This window comes from Oncorhynchus masou, chromosome 21 (genome assembly GCF_036934945.1).
Source record: "Oncorhynchus masou masou isolate Uvic2021 chromosome 21, UVic_Omas_1.1, whole genome shotgun sequence".
Taxonomy (NCBI): domain Eukaryota; kingdom Metazoa; phylum Chordata; class Actinopteri; order Salmoniformes; family Salmonidae; genus Oncorhynchus; species Oncorhynchus masou.
In genome coordinates this window covers 41,166,324-41,184,807 of record NC_088232.1, presented here as the reverse complement: position 1 = coordinate 41,184,807, position 18,484 = coordinate 41,166,324, and the positions used below count along the sequence as shown (strand labels likewise).

At 46.7% G+C, this 18,484-nt stretch overlaps 1 protein-coding gene across 1 annotated transcript in view; it reads right to left on the bottom strand.

The window, feature by feature from the left end:
- Nucleotides 1-472: 472 nt before the first annotated feature.
- Nucleotides 473-18,484, bottom strand: part of eipr1 (EARP complex and GARP complex interacting protein 1) — a 48,850-nt gene continuing 30,838 nt past the window's right edge. The window contains exons 7-9 of the mRNA XM_064928483.1: nt 4,624-4,791; nt 1,303-1,470; nt 473-759 (exon numbers count right to left, since the gene is read on the bottom strand). Of these exons, the coding sequence (XP_064784555.1) occupies nt 585-759; nt 1,303-1,470; nt 4,624-4,791 (511 nt within the window). The 3' untranslated portion in view covers nt 473-584. The remainder of the gene's footprint in view (nt 760-1,302; nt 1,471-4,623; nt 4,792-18,484) is intronic.

Sequence of the window (18,484 nt, the reverse complement as noted above, 5' to 3'; positions counted from 1 at the left end):
GCCCTCCCATCCCCATCCCTCGCCCTCTATTCCTCTCCCCCATCCCTCGCCCTCTATTCCTCCCCCTCTATTCCTCTCTCCCATCCCATCCCTCTCTCCCCATCCCTCGCTCTCTATTCCGCTCTCCCATCCCATCCCTCTCTTCCCATCCCTCGCCCTCTATTCCACTCTCCCATCCCTCCCCCTCTATCCCTCTCTCCCCATCCCTCCCCATTCTTCGCCCTCAATTCCTCTCTCCCATGCCCATCCCACGCCCTATATTCCTCACTCCCATCCCTCCCCCTCTATTCCTCTCTCCCATGCCCATCCCTCGCCCTCTATTCCAAACTCCCATCCCTCCCCCTCTATTCCTCTCTCCCATTCCCATCCCTCTCCCCCATCCCTCGCCCTCTATTCCATCCCTCCCCCTCTATTCCTCTCTCCCATCCCTCACCATTCTTCGCCCTCTATCACTCTCTCCACACCCTCCCCATCCCTCTCTCCCCATCCATCGCCCTCTATCCCTCTCTCGTGATTCCTACTTCTCCCCACCCCCCCAAACCTTGCCCTCTATCCCTCTTTTCTCAGTCCAGTGTGAGGTCTGTCTAGAGCAGGATATGGTATTTGAGTGCGCGGGGGACCCTGTTGATGACCAGTCTGCCATCGTAGCTGAGTGAGGCAAAGAGCCATGGGTCTGCCGAGGACCACTCCACCGCATATACACTGTCCTCATGCTCCTCATAGGTAGAGATGATACTGTCCTGCAGGGGCTCCTTAGTTCTAGAACACACACACGGGTGAGGTGAGTTGAAAAGGGTGAGTTAAGGACAAGGCTGCCTACCACACACAAACAAAGGTCTAGTTATATTACTCAGTCTCTGTTCAAGGTCTGGTTGTGATTATACCAGGCACAGTACTCCTCCACACAGCTGACCCTGGCTTCCTATACACATAATAGGCTAGTTACTGTATCCTTTAAAAAATATCTATCAATATATATTATTATTACAATGTGTAGTGGTAGAGAGTGGGCACAGAAACGGAACAAAATAGGGCATATGGCAAAGAATAGCAGAGGTTCATGAAGACCAGAGTACAAGGCTGAATCAAATGTATCAAAAATATGATTACTAATAACTGGACGACTGTTGCACTGACCATGAGATGATGGATACAGTGATGACAGTGGACAGTTAAGGCTGAGGTTGGTCCAATATGGCTCAAAGGGGGGCCAGTTCTGGACAGATATGTCAGAAAGTGGACAGTGTTGACAAGTTATGACTGAGTGGACATGTCGTAAAGGTTTTGACTTAGGGTCCATACTTCTCGTCCTGGTGGTTGTCCTCCCCGTCGCTGAGGTCATCGTCGTCCACCAGGTGACCGAAGGGCTCGGAGGAGATGGACACCATGTTGGACAGAATCACCCTGCTGTCGCTGCTGCCGGTCAGCACCAGCTGGTCATGAGAGTGGTTGAAGCGCACGCTCCACACCCTGGGCACACACACAGGGAATCAGTGAATGGGTGTTTTTAATACATCCAATTTTAGTATCTATACAGCTCCTTTTCTCCACTATCCGTCTCTCCCTCGGAGTGCAGGTTGACGTTTATTGTCAGTCTTATCCTGGAGGTAGAACTGAGCAATTTCTGCTAGATGGGCCAGCTGAAAAGTCAAAATTGGCAATATCGTAAAAATGTATGAAAACAAAATTAGCTTTTTGGTCTTAAATTAAGGTTAGTCAAATCAGATTTTATGACTCTGTCGCTGTGCCAGCTAGTGACCACTCTGCATAGCTGCTTCTCGAGCAAAAGTCATGACAATAAATACCAACCTGCCCTCTGGCTCTTCAGTACATTTGTATGTGGTAATTGAGATGGATATGGGCTTTGTTTCTCTGCTGTTTAGTTAGTACTGCCGTGAGGTGTTGTGTAATGATGGTTAGTCAGTCTCTCTTATCCTAGGGCAGAGCTCAGTGGTGGATCCTAGCTCCTTATCGAGTGTGATTGAAGAATAACTGGCCTGTTGACAGAAAAGCTGCCTCAGCGCACTCTTTCCTCTTCCCTTCTAAAAAAAAATTGTCCCTAATAGCAGAGCCCTGACGCCCTCGAAGCACTGCTCAGAAAACACTGGTAGGCTGGAACCTACTATCTATCAGAATAGACATCTACACTGTTAAGGATACATTTGGCCCATCTATCTGTCTTTCAGAGATAGCATCCTGTGTGTGTGTGTGTGTGTGTGTGTGTGTGTGTGTGTGTGTGTGTGTGTGTGTGTATGTGTGTGTTTTTATCATGCAGTGATTGGTGTGCTGCTCTAGCTGCAGCAACGGCATGGCTCTCAGACAGTCATTATCTGAGAGCGTGTCTCTACAGACATAGTACTCACACCCCTGAATACTGCAGGGCACTGTGTTCAGCTAGCTACTTACATAGCCCTGAGCACTGCGGGTCATCACAGAATAGCTACAGTAAGCACCTATAACACCTGAACACAGGGCCGGTCCTTGCCATTCTGCTGCACTAGGCGAGACCAAAAATGCTACCCCCCGCAAAAGTGGAACAGTCCCATTAAGTAAAATGACATTGAAAACGTATGATGTATTTTCCAGACATTGAAGTGTGGTTCAATTTAGGTTCTGAATGAAAGATGAAAAGATGTTTTTTCCGTACGTTTAAAATACATAATTTCCAGGATGTTGAAAAATCATATTTTTGGGATGTTGAAATCAGGTTTATTTTCTGTTCTGAATGACAGTAGAAAATACTATTTTTCCAGATGTTGAAAATATGTATTTTCCCTGATGTTTAAATCAGGCTCATTTTTGTTACTGAATGAAATTTGAAAGTACGTTTATAGACTATGTTCTGTTTGGGCCAAATCAAGGCTGGTCCCGACCAGACAAAATCTGAACCAAACATAAAGGTCTATGATTGGTTCAAATATGGGCCAGACCGGTGTCCGTGGAAATCAAGGCCGGTCTAAATCTGAACCAAACATCAGTGTCCATGATTGGTTTAGATTTTGTCTGGACCGGACCAAAAACCAAAGATTGTGGATGTGAAATCAAGGCCAGTTTGGACTGCACCAATAAATATGTCCGAAAGGCATCGGCGTCGGTCCGTGCTTATAGAGGAGTAGTCTACAGTACTGCCTGAAATGGAATTTTCTGAATGTCCATCTATGTGGTAAGCCGACCATTTGTAAAACACCGGACTGGACCAAAAAAAGACATCCAAAAGACATTGGCTCGTGCTTACTGGGGCGTAGCCTACTATGTCGGCTGCAATGTGACTAATCAATTTGCCTATTTAAACTCAGAGCCTATTTGCAAAGTGTTTACACAGCAGGACACGCAGAAGTATTTTATTTTTCGCTCAGCTTGTCAAAAGTTGACAGATACAAACTTAAACCCACTGATGGGGTGAAACTCCTGGACAACAGTTGTGATTGTCCATTTTACTTCGACCTGTCCTGTTTTTAGGATATGTTGTTTTTTAACATGACAACGCATTTTTTATTTTGATTGGTTGCCATTTAGGTTAGGCTACTTGATCGGAGAAACCTGCATGATGTAAAAAGTGTCTGTCTCATTACATTGTCATACATTTTATCTCCAGCCTGTAGGCTACAGAAAATGTCACATACTCTTTCTACAATATCCTATTCAGTATCTGCTACATGATTTATGTTAAGATGATTTATTTGACGGCATGTTGGTGGAGCGCTGCAGCGATGCATCTCTACAACAGCACTCTGGAGAGGCGCGCTGAGAATGGACAAGCTAAATATTTTGTGTCCCTAACTTAAACAAAGTGTGCACTGCTTATCACAGGGCAGCATCAGCGCCCACCTAAAAAGCACATATGCCACTAGTTGAGAGAAATTGTCATTGTTTTTAGGCAGAATTACGAGAGGTTTTATGTGTCATTGTTGGAGGTGAGTCTTGGTCAGTTTAGCTCAGAAAATGCCCCCCTTGTCAATCTGCCGCCATAGGAGGCTGCTTAATCCTGCCTAATGAGGGGACGGCCGTGCCTGAACATGGCAGTGCAATGTACTTAACCTCTGATGGACAAGTGTTTTACATGAATGCATGTTTGTAGCAGCAGCAAACTTCTTGTCATAACTAGACATACAGTACATTTTGACAGGCCCGGGCCAGTATATACATTAGGGTAAGCACGCATACATGAGTGGGATAGGACTGTTCAGTGTCCTTTGTTACCAAATTGATGCTTATTGGTAGGAATGATGTTCATCTTCTGTTGGTTGTACAAAGAGTGGGTTTGAGGCTACAAGTACTATTCCACAAAGATGGGAAGAATATGGATGTATCTGCTGTGTGTGTGTGTGTGCTTGTGTCCTGTGTGTGTGCTTGTGTCCTGTGTGTGTGCTTGTGTCCTGTGCGTGTGCTTGTGTCCTGTGCGTGTGCTTGTGTCCTGTGCGTGTGCTTGTGTCCTGTGCGTGTGCTTGTGTCCTGTGCGTGTGCTTGTGTCCTGTGCGTGTGCTTGTGTCCTGTGCGTGTGCTTGTGTCCTGTGTGTGTGCTTGTGTCCTGTGTGTGTGCTTGTGTCCTGTGTGTGTGCTTGTGTCCTGTGTGTGTGCTTGTGTCCTGTGCGTGTGTGTCTACAGCGCAGCACAGGTGCCCACCAGTGGGAGTGCTCTTCCAGGGTCTTAACTGGCTCGTTGATGTTTCTCACGTCCCAGAATTTGACCTTGCAGTCGTCCCCACAGCTGGCCAGGTAGTACTGTTTGTTAGGATTGAAGTCCAGGTCTCGAACCAGCTGCCCGTGAGCATTCTCGATGCAGTAGATCTGACTGGGGACAAGAGAGAGAGGGGGAATGATAGAGAAAGAGAGAAATGAGAGAGAGAGAGAAAGTAGAACACCAGACCAACCCTCCCTGATGACATCTATCAGAGATAGAAGCCTGTAGTGGTGCTGTACACTAGGTGAAGGCCAGACTGGATTTCCTGCCCTATAAAAGCCTGACTTGTTATAAAGCCAGGAGTCATAATCACACACGGCCTTGACTTCCTACTCCTCTCTGCTGGGGAGAAGTAAGTGTTAAGGCACCAAAAAAGGAATGAAAGACCAGAGAAGAAGAAAGAGGAAATACTTTTCTGCTTCAGATGGTGTTTGTTGGACAGGAACATAGACCTTTCCTCTCATCTTCTCTTCTGTCCTCCCCTTCCCCCTCCACTTATCTCCCCCTCCCCATTCCTCCCTACCTATCCCCCTCCATTCCTCCTCTCATCTTTCCTCCATCTCCCATTGTGATGACTGAGGAACCAGGGCGGCCTATGGAAAAGTATTGCCCACAGTGCTCCTTGCTCTCCTCCCCCAAAGACCATGTACCTACCACCTGCTGATCTCATTAAAAAGGGAGGTAAAATACAATGACCTGATGGCTTCAATGAGGTCAGGATGACAGTCTATATGGCTCTATGACTATATGGTTTGGGACGTCACAGAGCGACCAGACACTGGCATCAGCTCCCTCCCTCTCACCCCAAAATATGTCAACAGCGTTTCATCTTGTGGCTTTTAAAATTACTTGAGATGATATTTTGATGTATAGCATTTCACACCGATTCGGTGTTCCGGGGTGTGTGTGGTGTCACTCTGCTGTCATATGCACAATCTACCCCCGATTGACTGACTCCTCCATAACCGGTGTGACCTCTGGCCATGGTGTGACAGTGTGTGTGTGTCGTAAACTCTGTCCTCCATGGAAAAGGACGCACAGGGGAAATGGAGCAGGAAATTGGGTTAGTTTCGGTGCTTCCAGAATGCTCCCGAGCATCCTGCTCCCCTCCTCCACCTAGCAAATATAAAATGGGAATCCTGAGCAAAGCCTGGCTGGAACCCTCCTGACAAAGTATTAGGGATTATACAACTTCCTAGCTTAAGCCTCCGGACACAGTGAAACTAAATCTACTCGTTCTCCCTTACGGCTGTGAGGGCCAAAACAAGCTATTACACACAGGAACATGTGCACACACACACTGCTCCCTCTAACCTCAGTCTGGGTGATACATCGCTATGCTGAGGGGATGGACTGGATATCACACTCATCACAGGTCTCCGTTTCTATGACAACTGCAGTTTCATCGTTTATCAAAATGAAAGCCTAGCTTTGAGAGGAGTTGGGAAGGAAGGAGGGAGGGAGAGACTGTCCATGCACAAAAGTAAGGGATCATTACATCAAAATTGTGGGTTGATTGATGGATATGTTTATGGCCAATAATAAAGCAATTCCTGATGCTTAAAAGTCTCAGAGCAACAAAGTGTTCCTAGTGTTACTGTGTAAATATGAACAGCCATGCCAATAAACTCCCAAAAGTATACAGTTGAAGTCAGAAGTTGACAAACACTTAGGTTGGAGTCATTAACACTTGTTTTTCAACCACTCCACAAATTTCTTGCTAACAAACTATAGTTTTGGCAAGACGGTTAAGAAATCTACTTTGTGGATGACACAAGTAATTTTTCCAACAATTGTTGACAGATTATTTCACTTATAAATTACTGTATCACAATTCCAGTGGGTCAGAAGTTTACATACATTAAGTTGACTGTGCATTTTAACAGATTGGAAAATTCCACGAAATGTCATGGCTTTAGAAGCTTCTGAGTCAATTGGAGATGTACCTGTGGATGAATTTCAAGGCCTACCTTCAAACTCAGTGCCTCTTTGCCCACGCAGTCATCATACCGCTCAGGAAAGAGACGCGTTGTCTCCTAGAAATGAATGTACTTTGGTCCGAAAAGTGCAAATCAATCCCAGAACAACAGCAATGGACCTTGTGAAGATGCCGGAGGAAACAGGTACAAAATAATCTATATCCACAGTAAAACGAGTCCTATATTGACATAACCTGAAAGGCCGCTCAGCAAGGAAGAAGCCACTGCTCCAAAACCACCATAAAAAAAGCCAGACTACGGTTTGCAACTGCATATGGGGACAAAGATGGTACTTTTTGGAAAAATGTCCTCTGGTCTGATGAAACCAAATTATAACTGTTTGGCCATAATGACCATCGTTATGTTCCGAGGAAAAAGGGGGAGGCTTGCAAGCCAAAGAACACCATCCCAACTTGAAGCACGGGAGTGGCAGCATCATGTTGTGGGGGTGCTTTGCTGCAGGAGGGACTGGTGCACTTCACAAAATAGATGGCGCCATGAGGCAAGACAATTATGTGGATATATTGAAGCAACATCTCAAGATTTCAGTCAGGAAGTTAAAACCTGTTAACGCTCGGGACAATACTGCCCCCTTTGGATGAATTGCGTGCCCATAGTAAACTGAATAAAAATCTGTCCAAAATTGCTAATATATGCATATAATAATAATTATTGAATAGAAAACTCTAAAGCTTCTAAACCCATTTGAATTATGTCTGTATGTATAGCAGAACACACAGGGCAGCCAATCTCCCAAACTAGTTTTCTCATCAGGAAAGTTGGGCCAACTTTGACGTCATCGCCCCCACCCTTCCCAACCAGCTATGGATCTGGGAACAGTTTCTATGTCTTACGCGAGATGTCTTCTATCAATAGAGCGTTTAATTGTGCAAATCCCGCGAGCTTTGACCCTTTGGTAGGCAAAATACTGGGTGTCGCGAGAAAATAGATGCGCGCTCTGGCGCAAATTGTACACAGTCATTCCTCCGTTCCAGATTGTCTGAGAGGAATTGCTTTTGTCCGGTTGAATCGCCAATTGTTTTGTACGTTAATAACATCCTAAAGCTTGATTCTGCACTTAGTTTGACCAGTTTAGTCGACATATAATATGTAATTTTGAAGTTTTGATGCGCAACCCCTCGGGACCAGTAGTCATTTTGGATGCATTTCAGCTGGAACTTGTCGCATTTGCTAATACAAAGACACACGACTTGAAACCAAACGATGTTTTGGGTAAGTATGACTCCTTCCACTACATTCTGATCGAAGACCATCAAAGGTAAGTGAATATTTATGTTGTAATTTTGTGTTTCTGTTGACTCCAACATAGCGGAGAAATATTGCTTATGTCTGAGCGCCGTCTCAGATTATTGAATAGTAAACGATTTCTGTAATGTTAAAAAGAAATGTGACAAAGCGATTGCATTAAGAAGCAGTGTATCTTTCTAACTATATGTAGAACATGTATATTTAGTCAAAGTTTATGATGTGTATTGCTGTTATCTGGCGTAATCCGGCGGAGTTATCTATAATTTCTCCAGACATTTTTTAGCATTTTCTGAACATGGCGTCAATGTAAACGGAGATTTATGGATATAAATTGCATATTATTGAAAAAAACATAAATGTACTGTGTAACATGTCCTATTACTGTCATCTGATGAAGATTTATCCTGCATTTGTGATTGCATCTTTTGTCGACAAAATGGCTACATATCGTCTGTGTCTTTGTGGTGGTTTGACTTACATATGTGCTATGTTTTCACCGTAAAACATTTTAGAAATCTGACTCGCTGGGTTGATGAACAAGGTGTTTATCTTTCATTTGAGCTATTGGACTTGTTAATGTGTGGAGGTTAAATATTTCTAAGAATATTTTTGCATTTTGTGCGCCACTTTTTGAGTTGAGGGGGTGGGGGGTGCCCTTGGGGAACATGTAGCGTGAACACGTTGCAAATGGGTCTTCCAAATGGACAATGACCCCAAGCATACTTCCAAAGTTGGCAAAATGGCTTAAAGACAACAAAGTCAAGGTATTGGAGTGGCCATCACAAAGCCCTGACCTCAATCTTATAGAAAATTTGTGTGAAGAACTGAAAAAGCGAGTGCGAACAAGGAGGCCTACAAACCTGACTCAGTTACACCAGCTCTGTCAGGAGGAATGGGCCAAAATTCACCCAACTTATTGTGGAAAGCCTGTGGAAGGCTAACCGAAACGTTTGACCCAAGTTAACAATTTAAAGGCAATGCTACCAAATACTAATTGAGTGCATGTAAACTTCTGACTCACTGGGAATGTGATGAAATAAAAGCTGAAATAAATCATTCTCTCTACAATTATTCTGACATTTGACATTCTTAAAATAAAGTGGCGATTCTAACTGACCTAAAACAGGCAATTTTTACCTGGATTAAATGTCAGGAATTGTGAAAAATGTATTTGGCTAAGGTGTATGTAAACCTCCAACTTCAACTGTACATCCGACATTTCTAAATAACCCCATAATCTATTTAATGGAGAGGTATAATATTTCCCACACATCCAAGCATGTCTGAAGTTGTCCAGTAACAGTAATGTTGTGACCGGTCTGCCATCCTGGGGACAGAAGATGAGAAGGTCATGGATGATTGATGTGACAGACAAAGTTCGGGAGGTTAACGTCAAATAAACAAAACACATGTCGCTCGCAGTAGACAACTTTGATAAACTGTTAGTATCAAACTGCTGAGGGCTGAAGAAAATCCACTTTTTCTATCCCATCCTTCTACATAACCAAAACATAGTAAATCATTCTGGTTTAGTGAGCAGCACCAGTGGGCTCTAGTGACTCTAGTTCTCTGTCTGGTTGAGATGGCTGTCCTATTCTATCCTGTTCCCCATTGTTGTCGGATGCCAGTGTGACTGTTTGAGTCCCTGCAGTAAGTCTCTCGACCCAGAGTGTGATGGAGCAAATAGAACTAGCATCAATCACACAGCTCTGCTGTCTACTCCATCTCTTCCCCAACACGCCTGGATACATGGGGATAAAACACTATTGAAAACACATCCCCTTTACAGATCAAGTAGAGGTTAGTAAGTAAGTAATTCACAACAATGTTAAATTGAAATGTAAAACATAGCCTATTATACTAAACATAGCATACTATACTATTCACACCAGGGTTTTCATTATCCGGTAATTGCTGGCTTTTGCCCCCAAAAAGCAAAAAAGGAGATAAATTAAAAATTGTTGCTAACCAAATTGACCATGAGAAAAACAATGGTAGGAAGGCTATCAGCACATCACCCACCACTTTACAATGTGAACCGTAGGCAGTATGCATTTTCAAAACATATTTAATTGTTTAAAACCTGAATGTTTGATTTCATATTATGATGCATGCCTTACCTTGCTTATAAAACCAACCATAGAAAAGTGGAGGCAATTATTTTATAAAGAATTCACAGGCAACGCTTGAGTTTCAAGTTTGGAGAAGCAGACAAATCATCCTACCATCTGCATGTCAGTTATGATTGTGCATTTTCATTTCAATAATAACGTTTCCGTTTCTCAAAATCATTGTCACGTGGTTAAATCATACAAATCTTAATAAAAACGATACAAATATACAAGTTTAAATTAAACTAATGTGAAAGCATCAGCCTCTGCCATATGGACACATTGCTTGATAGACCGTGATCATTGGCGGCTGAATAGCCTAAATGAGCGCATAGTGAAGTGCAATATTGTATCAAATCAAAAAAACTGGATCCTTCCAGAAACTGTCTCTTGGGAACTTGCAACATTGTTGAAACTAGCCTATTATGGGCCCAGAGTTTCCCGTGGAGCACTGACAACTGTTTCTGCGCAAGAGAAAGAAATGTATTTCATGACGTTCCATTGGATATATGGGATCATCAGATGTTTTGCACTTTCACACCGAGGCTTGGTGATTATCGAGGAAGAGATTGTGGGCAATTCAAATAGGCCAACAGTGAGGAACTATTAGGCTATAATTCGCAATATGTAAAACAAAAAATAGACTTCATTGCCTTACTGTGTGAGGTGAAGAAAAAATAACTGAGAAGCTAAGCATATTAGTGGAGGACCTGGTGACTAAGACAGATATCAAACATCCCCAAATAGGCACTTTCCTAGATTAGCGTGCAGCAGGCCAGGTAGGCAACTACTATACGTGCTCAAGCGTGCATGCTCCCTCAACATTAACATGACAGAGAAACCAGACTGATGCTCATTGCCAGTGGCGGTTCTAGCTTGCATGGCTCACTGTGCGAACACACCCGTCCCCTTCTTCTAGTCTCAACTAGAGGTTGGCTGATTAATTAGGGCTGATTTCAAGTTTTCACAACAATCGGTAATCAGCATTTTTGGGCGCCAATTATGGCCGATTACATTGCAATCCACGAGGAGACAGCGTGGCAGGCTGACCAACTGTTACGTGAGTGCAGCAAGGAGCCAAGGTAAGTTGCTCGCTAGCATTAAACTTATCTTATAAAAACAATCAATCTTAACATAATCACTAGTTAACTACACATGGTTGATGATATTAACTAGCTTGTCCTGCGTTGCAAATAATCAATGCGGTGCTTGTTAATTCATCATCAAATCACAGCCTACTTCACCAAACGGGTGATGATTTAACAAGCTCATTCGCGAAAAAAGCATTGTCGTTGCACCAATGTACCTAACAATAAACATCAATGCCTTTCTTAAAATCAATACACAAGTATATATTTTTTTAAACCTGCAGATTTAGTTAAAAGAAATGCATGTTAGCAGGCAATATTAACTAGGGAAATTGTGTCATTTCTCTTGTGTTCTGTGAAAGCAGAGTCAGGGTATATGCAGCAGTTTGGGCCGCCTGGCTCGTTGTGAACTGTGTGAAGACCATTTCTTCCTAACAAAGAGAGTAATTAATTTGCCATAATTTACATAATTATGACATAACATTGAAGGTTGTGCAATGTAACAGCAATATTTAGACTTATGGATGCCACCCGTTCGATAAAATTTCGTAACGGTTCCATATTTCACTGAAAGAATAAACGTTTTGTTTTCGAAATGATAGTTTCCGGATTTTACCATATTAATGACCTAAGGCTCATATTTCCGTGTGTTTATCATATCATATTACATACAATTAAGTCAATGATTTGATATAGCAGAGCGGTGGTAGGCAGCAGCAGACTCATAAGCATTCATTCAAACAGCAATTTCCTGCGTTTGCCAGCAGCTCTTCGCAATGCTTGAAGCACAGCGCTGTTTATGACTTCAAGCCTTTCAACTCCCGAGATTAGGCTGGCAATACTATAGTGCCTATAAGAACATCCAATAGTCAAAGGTATATGAAATACAAATGGTATAGAGAGAAATAGTACTATAATTCCAAAAATAACTACAACCTAAAACTTATTAACTGGGAATATTCGTGGTAAAAGGAACCACCATATTTCACATGTTCTGAGCAAGGAACTTAAACGTTAGCTTTTTTACAAGGCACATATTGCACTTTTACTGCATGTTGCGGAGGCCTGACAGTTGTCACACAGCTGACGGTGTGTGTTTCTGTATGCATCCTGTGGTGCATGTTTCGGAGGCCTGACAGTTGTCACACAGCTGATGGTGTGTGTTACTGTATGCATCCTGTGGTGCATGTTGTGGAGGCCTGACAGTTGTCACACAGCTGATGGTGTGTGTTACTGTATGCATCCTGTGGTGCATGTTGTGGAGGCCTGACAGTTGTCACACAGCTGACGGTGTGTGTTACTGTATGCATCCTGTGGTGCATGTTGTGGAGGCCTGACAGTTGTCACACAGCTGACGGTGTGTGTTTCTGTATGCATCCTGTGGTGCATGTTTCGGAGGCCTGACAGTTGTCACACAGCTGACGGTGTGTGTTTCTGTATGCATTCTGTGGTGCATGTTGCGGAGGCCTGACAGTTGTCACACAGCTGACGGTGTGTGTTTCTGTATGCATCCTGTGGTGCATGTTGTGGAGGCCTGACAGTTGTCACACAGCTGACGGTGTGTGTTTCTGTATGCATCCTGTGGTGCATGTTGTGGAGGCCTGACAGTTGTCACACAGCTGACGGTGTGTGTTTCTGTATGCATCCTGTGGTGCATGTTGTGGAGGCCTGACAGTTGTCACACAGCTGACGGTGTGTGTTTCTGTATGCATCCTGTGGTGCATGTTGTGGAGGCCTGACAGTTGTCACACAGCTGACGGTGTGTGTTTCTGTATGCATCCTGTGGTGCATGTTGTGGAGGCCTGACAGTTGTCACACAGCTGACGGTGTGTGTTTCTGTATGCATCCTGTGGTGCATGTTGTGGAGGCCTGACAGTTGTCACACAGCTGACGGTGTGTGTTTCTGTATGCATCCTGTGGTGCATGTTGTGGAGGCCTGACAGTTGTCACACAGCTGACGGTGTGTGTTTCTGTATGCATCCTGTGGTGCATGTTTCGGAGGCCTGACAGTTGTCACACAGCTGACGGTGTGTGTTTCTGTATGCATTCTGTGGTGCATGTTGCGGAGGCCTGACAGTTGTCACACAGCTGACGGTGTGTGTTTCTGTATGCATCCTGTGGTGCATGTTGTGGAGGCCTGACAGTTGTCACACAGCTGACGGTGTGTGTTTCTGTATGCATCCTGTGGTGCATGTTGTGGAGGCCTGACAGTTGTCACACAGCTGACGGTGTGTGTTTCTGTATGCATCCTGTGGTGCATGTTGTGGAGGCCTGACAGTTGTCACACAGCTGACGGTGTGTGTTTCTGTATGCATCCTGTGGTGCATGTTGTGGAGGCCTGACAGTTGTCGCACAGCTGACGGTGTGTGTGCTGCCCTCTCACTGCGGAATGTGGGTGCAAACAGGGTTTGGGATTGATGTACTGAGAGAACATCCCCTATGACAGCCCCAGCCAGCAATAGAGCAGGACACACACTCACGCACACACACGCTCACACAAACTCACACAAACACACACTCACACAAACACACACTCACGCTCACAAACGCACACAAACGCCCTCACACACAAAAGCCCTCACAAGTGATCGCTCACAACACACACGCCCGCTCACACACACACACCCGCTCACACACACACGATCGCTCACACACACACGATCGCTCACATGCGCTCAGACACACACGCTCATCTGCCCACACACAGGCTCATCTGCCCACACACAGGCTCATCTGCCCACACACAGGCTCATCTGCCCACACACAGGCTCATCTGCCCACACACAGGCTCATCTGCCCACACACACGCTCATCTGCCCACACACACGCTCATCTGCCCACACACAGGCTCATCTGCCCACACACACGCTCATCTGCCCACACACAGGCTCATCTGCCCACACACACGCTCATCTGCCCACACACAGGCTCATCTGCCCACACACACGCTCATCTGCCCACACACAGGCTCATCTGCCCACACACACGCTCATCTGCCCACACACACGCTCATCTGCTCATCCCACACACACGCTCATCTGCCCACACACAGGCTCATCTGCCCACACACACGCTCATCTGCCCACACACAGGCTCATCTGCCCACACACACGCTCATCTGCCCACACACAGGCTCATCTGCCCACACACACGCTCATCTGCCCACACACACGCTCATCTGCCCACACACAGGCGCACACGCACAGGCGCACACGCTCATCTGCCCACACACAGGCTCATCTGCCCACACACACGCTCATCTGCCCACACACAGGCTCATCTGCCCACACACAAGCTCATCTGCCCACACACACGCTCATCTGCCCACACACACGCTCATCTGCCCACACACACGCTCATCTGCCCACACACAGGCTCATCTGCCCACACACACGCTCATCTGCCCACACACACGCTCATCTGCCCACACACAGGCTCATCTGCCCACACACAGGCTCATCTGCCCACACACACGCTCATCTGCCCACACACAGGCGCACACGCACAGGCGCACACGCACAGGCGCACACACATGGACGGTGTGTACTAAGTCTAAGTTTCCTGTGTCTTTAAGCCTGCTGGAGAGAGCAGTAGACAGCGTTCTCCTTCAGTGTCCCTGAGTGGGGCCAAGAGGGGCAGGCCGGTTTGCGCTGGCACACAGTGTGACAAGCCAGAGCAGACACACACCAAAGAGGATGTCTGAGGAGCCACTGGACCGTGCTCACAGGCTGCCATCACACAGCTGCTGCACCAACTGCACACATGCAGTCACACACACGCTGTCACACAAAAACAGGCACACAAACACACTCAGCTCTCTCACACACACACACTCAGCTCACACACACACATTCAGCTCACTCACACACATTCAGCTCACTCACACACACACACACACACACACACACACACACACACACACACACACACACACACACACACACACACACAAACTCACAGCTCACGCACACACACAAACTCACAGCTCACGCACACACACAAACTCACAGCTCACGCACACACACAAACTCAGCTCACACACACACACAAACTCAGCTCACACACAAGCTCAGCTCACACACACACACAAACTCACAGCTCACACACACACTCACAGCTCACACACAAACTCACACAAACTCACAGCTCACACGCACACACAAACTCACAGCTCACACGCACACACAAACTCACAGCTCTCACACACACACACACACTCAGCTCACACACACACACACTCAGCTCAAGCAAACACACACACTCAGCTCACGCACACACACACACTCAGCTCGCACACACACACACACACACACACACTCAGCTCACACACACACACTCAGCACACACACACACACACTCAGCACACACACACTCAGCACACACACTCAGCTCTCTCACACACACACTCAGCTCTCACACACACACTCAGCTCACACACACACACACTCAGCTCACACACACACGCACACTCAGCTAACTCACACACGCACACTCAGCTCACACACACACACACACTCAGCTCACACACACTCAGCTCACACACTCAGCTCTCACTCACTCAGCTCTCACTCACTCAGCTCTCACTCACTCAGCTCTCACTCACTCAGCTCTCACTCACTCAGCTCTCACTCACTCAGCTCTCACTCACTCAGCTCTCACTCACTCAGCTCTCACTCACTCAGCACTCACTCACTCAGCACTCACTCACTCAGCTCACACTCACTCAGCTCACACTCACTCAGCTCACACTCACTCAGCTCACACTCACTCAGCTCACACTCACTCAGCTCACACTCACTCAGCTCACACTCACTCAGCTCACACTCACTCAGCACACACTCAGCTCACACACACACTCAGCTCACATACACACTCAGCTCACACACACACTCAGCTCACACACACACTCAGCTCACACACACACACACACACACACACTCAGCACACACACACTAAGCACACACATACACACACTCAGCACACACACACACTCAGCACACACACACACTCAGCTCACACACACACACACACACACACACACACACACTCAGCTCATACACACACACACACACTCAGCTCACACCCACACTCAGCTCACACCCACACTCAGCTCACACCCACACTCAGCTCACAACCACACTCAGCTCACACACTCAGCTCACACACACTCAGCTCACACACACTCAGCTCACACACACTCAGCTCACACTCAGTTCACACACACACAGCTCTCTCACACTCCGCTCTCTCTCTCACACACACACACTCAGCTCTCTCTCACACACACACACACACTCAGCTCTCTCACACACACACAGCTCTCTCTCTCTTACACACACACACACACACACACACATAGCTCTCTCACACTCAGCTCTCACAAACACACACAGCTCCCACACACACACACAGCTCCCACACACACACACAGCTCCCACACACACACACACACTCAGCTCTCTCACAAACACACACACACACACACACTCAGCTCTCTCTCTCACACACACACACTCAGCTCACACACACACACACAGCTCACACACACACACACACACACACACACACAGCTCACACACACACTCAGCTCACACACACACACTCAGCTCACACACACACACTCAGCTCACACACTCAGCTCACACACACACAAACACACACACACACACACACACACACACACACACACACACACACACACACACACACACACACACACACACACACACACACAAACTCACAGCTCACGCACACACACAAACTCACAGCTCACGCACACACACAAACTCACAGCTCACGCACACACACAAACTCAGCTCACACACACACACAAACTCAGCTCACACACAAGCTCAGCTCACACACAAACTCACAGCTCACACACACACTCACAGCTCACACACACACTCACAGCTCACACACAAACTCACACACACACACAAACACACACAAACTCACAGCTCACACACACACACAAACTCACAGCTCACACACACACACAAACTCACAGCTCACACACACACACAAACTCACAGCTCTCACACACACACACACACTCAGCTCACACACACACACACTCAGCTCAAGCAAACACACACACTCAGCTCACGCACACACACACACTCAGCTCGCACACACACACACACACACACTCAGCTCACACACACACTCAGCACACACACACACAGCACACACACACACACACACACACTCAGCTCTCTCACACACACACTCAGCTCACACACACACACACTCAGCTCACACACACACACACTCAGCTCACACACACACACACTCAGCTCACACACACACACACTCAGCTCACACACACACACACTCAGCTCACACACACACACACACAGCTCACACACACACACACACACACTCAGCACACACACACACTCAGCTCACACACACACACTCACACCTTCAGCACACACACACACACACTCGGCACACACACACACTCGGCACACACACACACTCGGCACACACACACACTCGGCACACACACACACACTCGGCACACACACACACACTCGGCACACACACACACACTCGGCACACACACACACACTCGGCACACACACTCAGCTCTCTCACACGCACACTCAGCTCACACACACACGCACACTCAGCTCACACACACACGCACACTCAGCTCACACACACACACACACACTCAGCTCACACACACACACACACACACTCAGCTCACACACACACACACTCAGCTCACACACACTCAGCTCTCACACACTCAGCTCTCACACTCAGCTCTCACACTCAGCTCTCACACACTCAGCTCTCACACTCAGCTCTCACACTCAGCTCACACTCAGCTCTCACACTCAGCTCTCACACTCAGCTCTCACACTCAGCTCTCACACTCAGCTCTCACACTCAGCTCTCACACTCAGCTCACACTCAGCTCTCACACTCAGCTCTCACACTCAGCTCTCACACTCAGCTCTCACACTCAGCTCTCACACTCAGCTCTCACTCACTCAGCTCTCACTCACTCAGCTCTCACTCACTCAGCTCTCACTCACTCAGCTCTCACTCACTCAGCTCTCACTCACTCAGCTCTCACTCACTCAGCTCTCACTCACTCAGCTCACACTCACTCAGCTCACACTCACTCAGCACACACTCAGTTCACACACACACACTCAGCTCACACACACACTCAGCTCACACACACACTCAGCTCACACACACACTCAGCTCACACACACACTCAGCTCACACACACACAGCACACACACACACAGCACACACACACACAGCACACACACTCAGCTCACACACACACACACACTCAGCTCACACACACACACACACTCAGCTCACACAC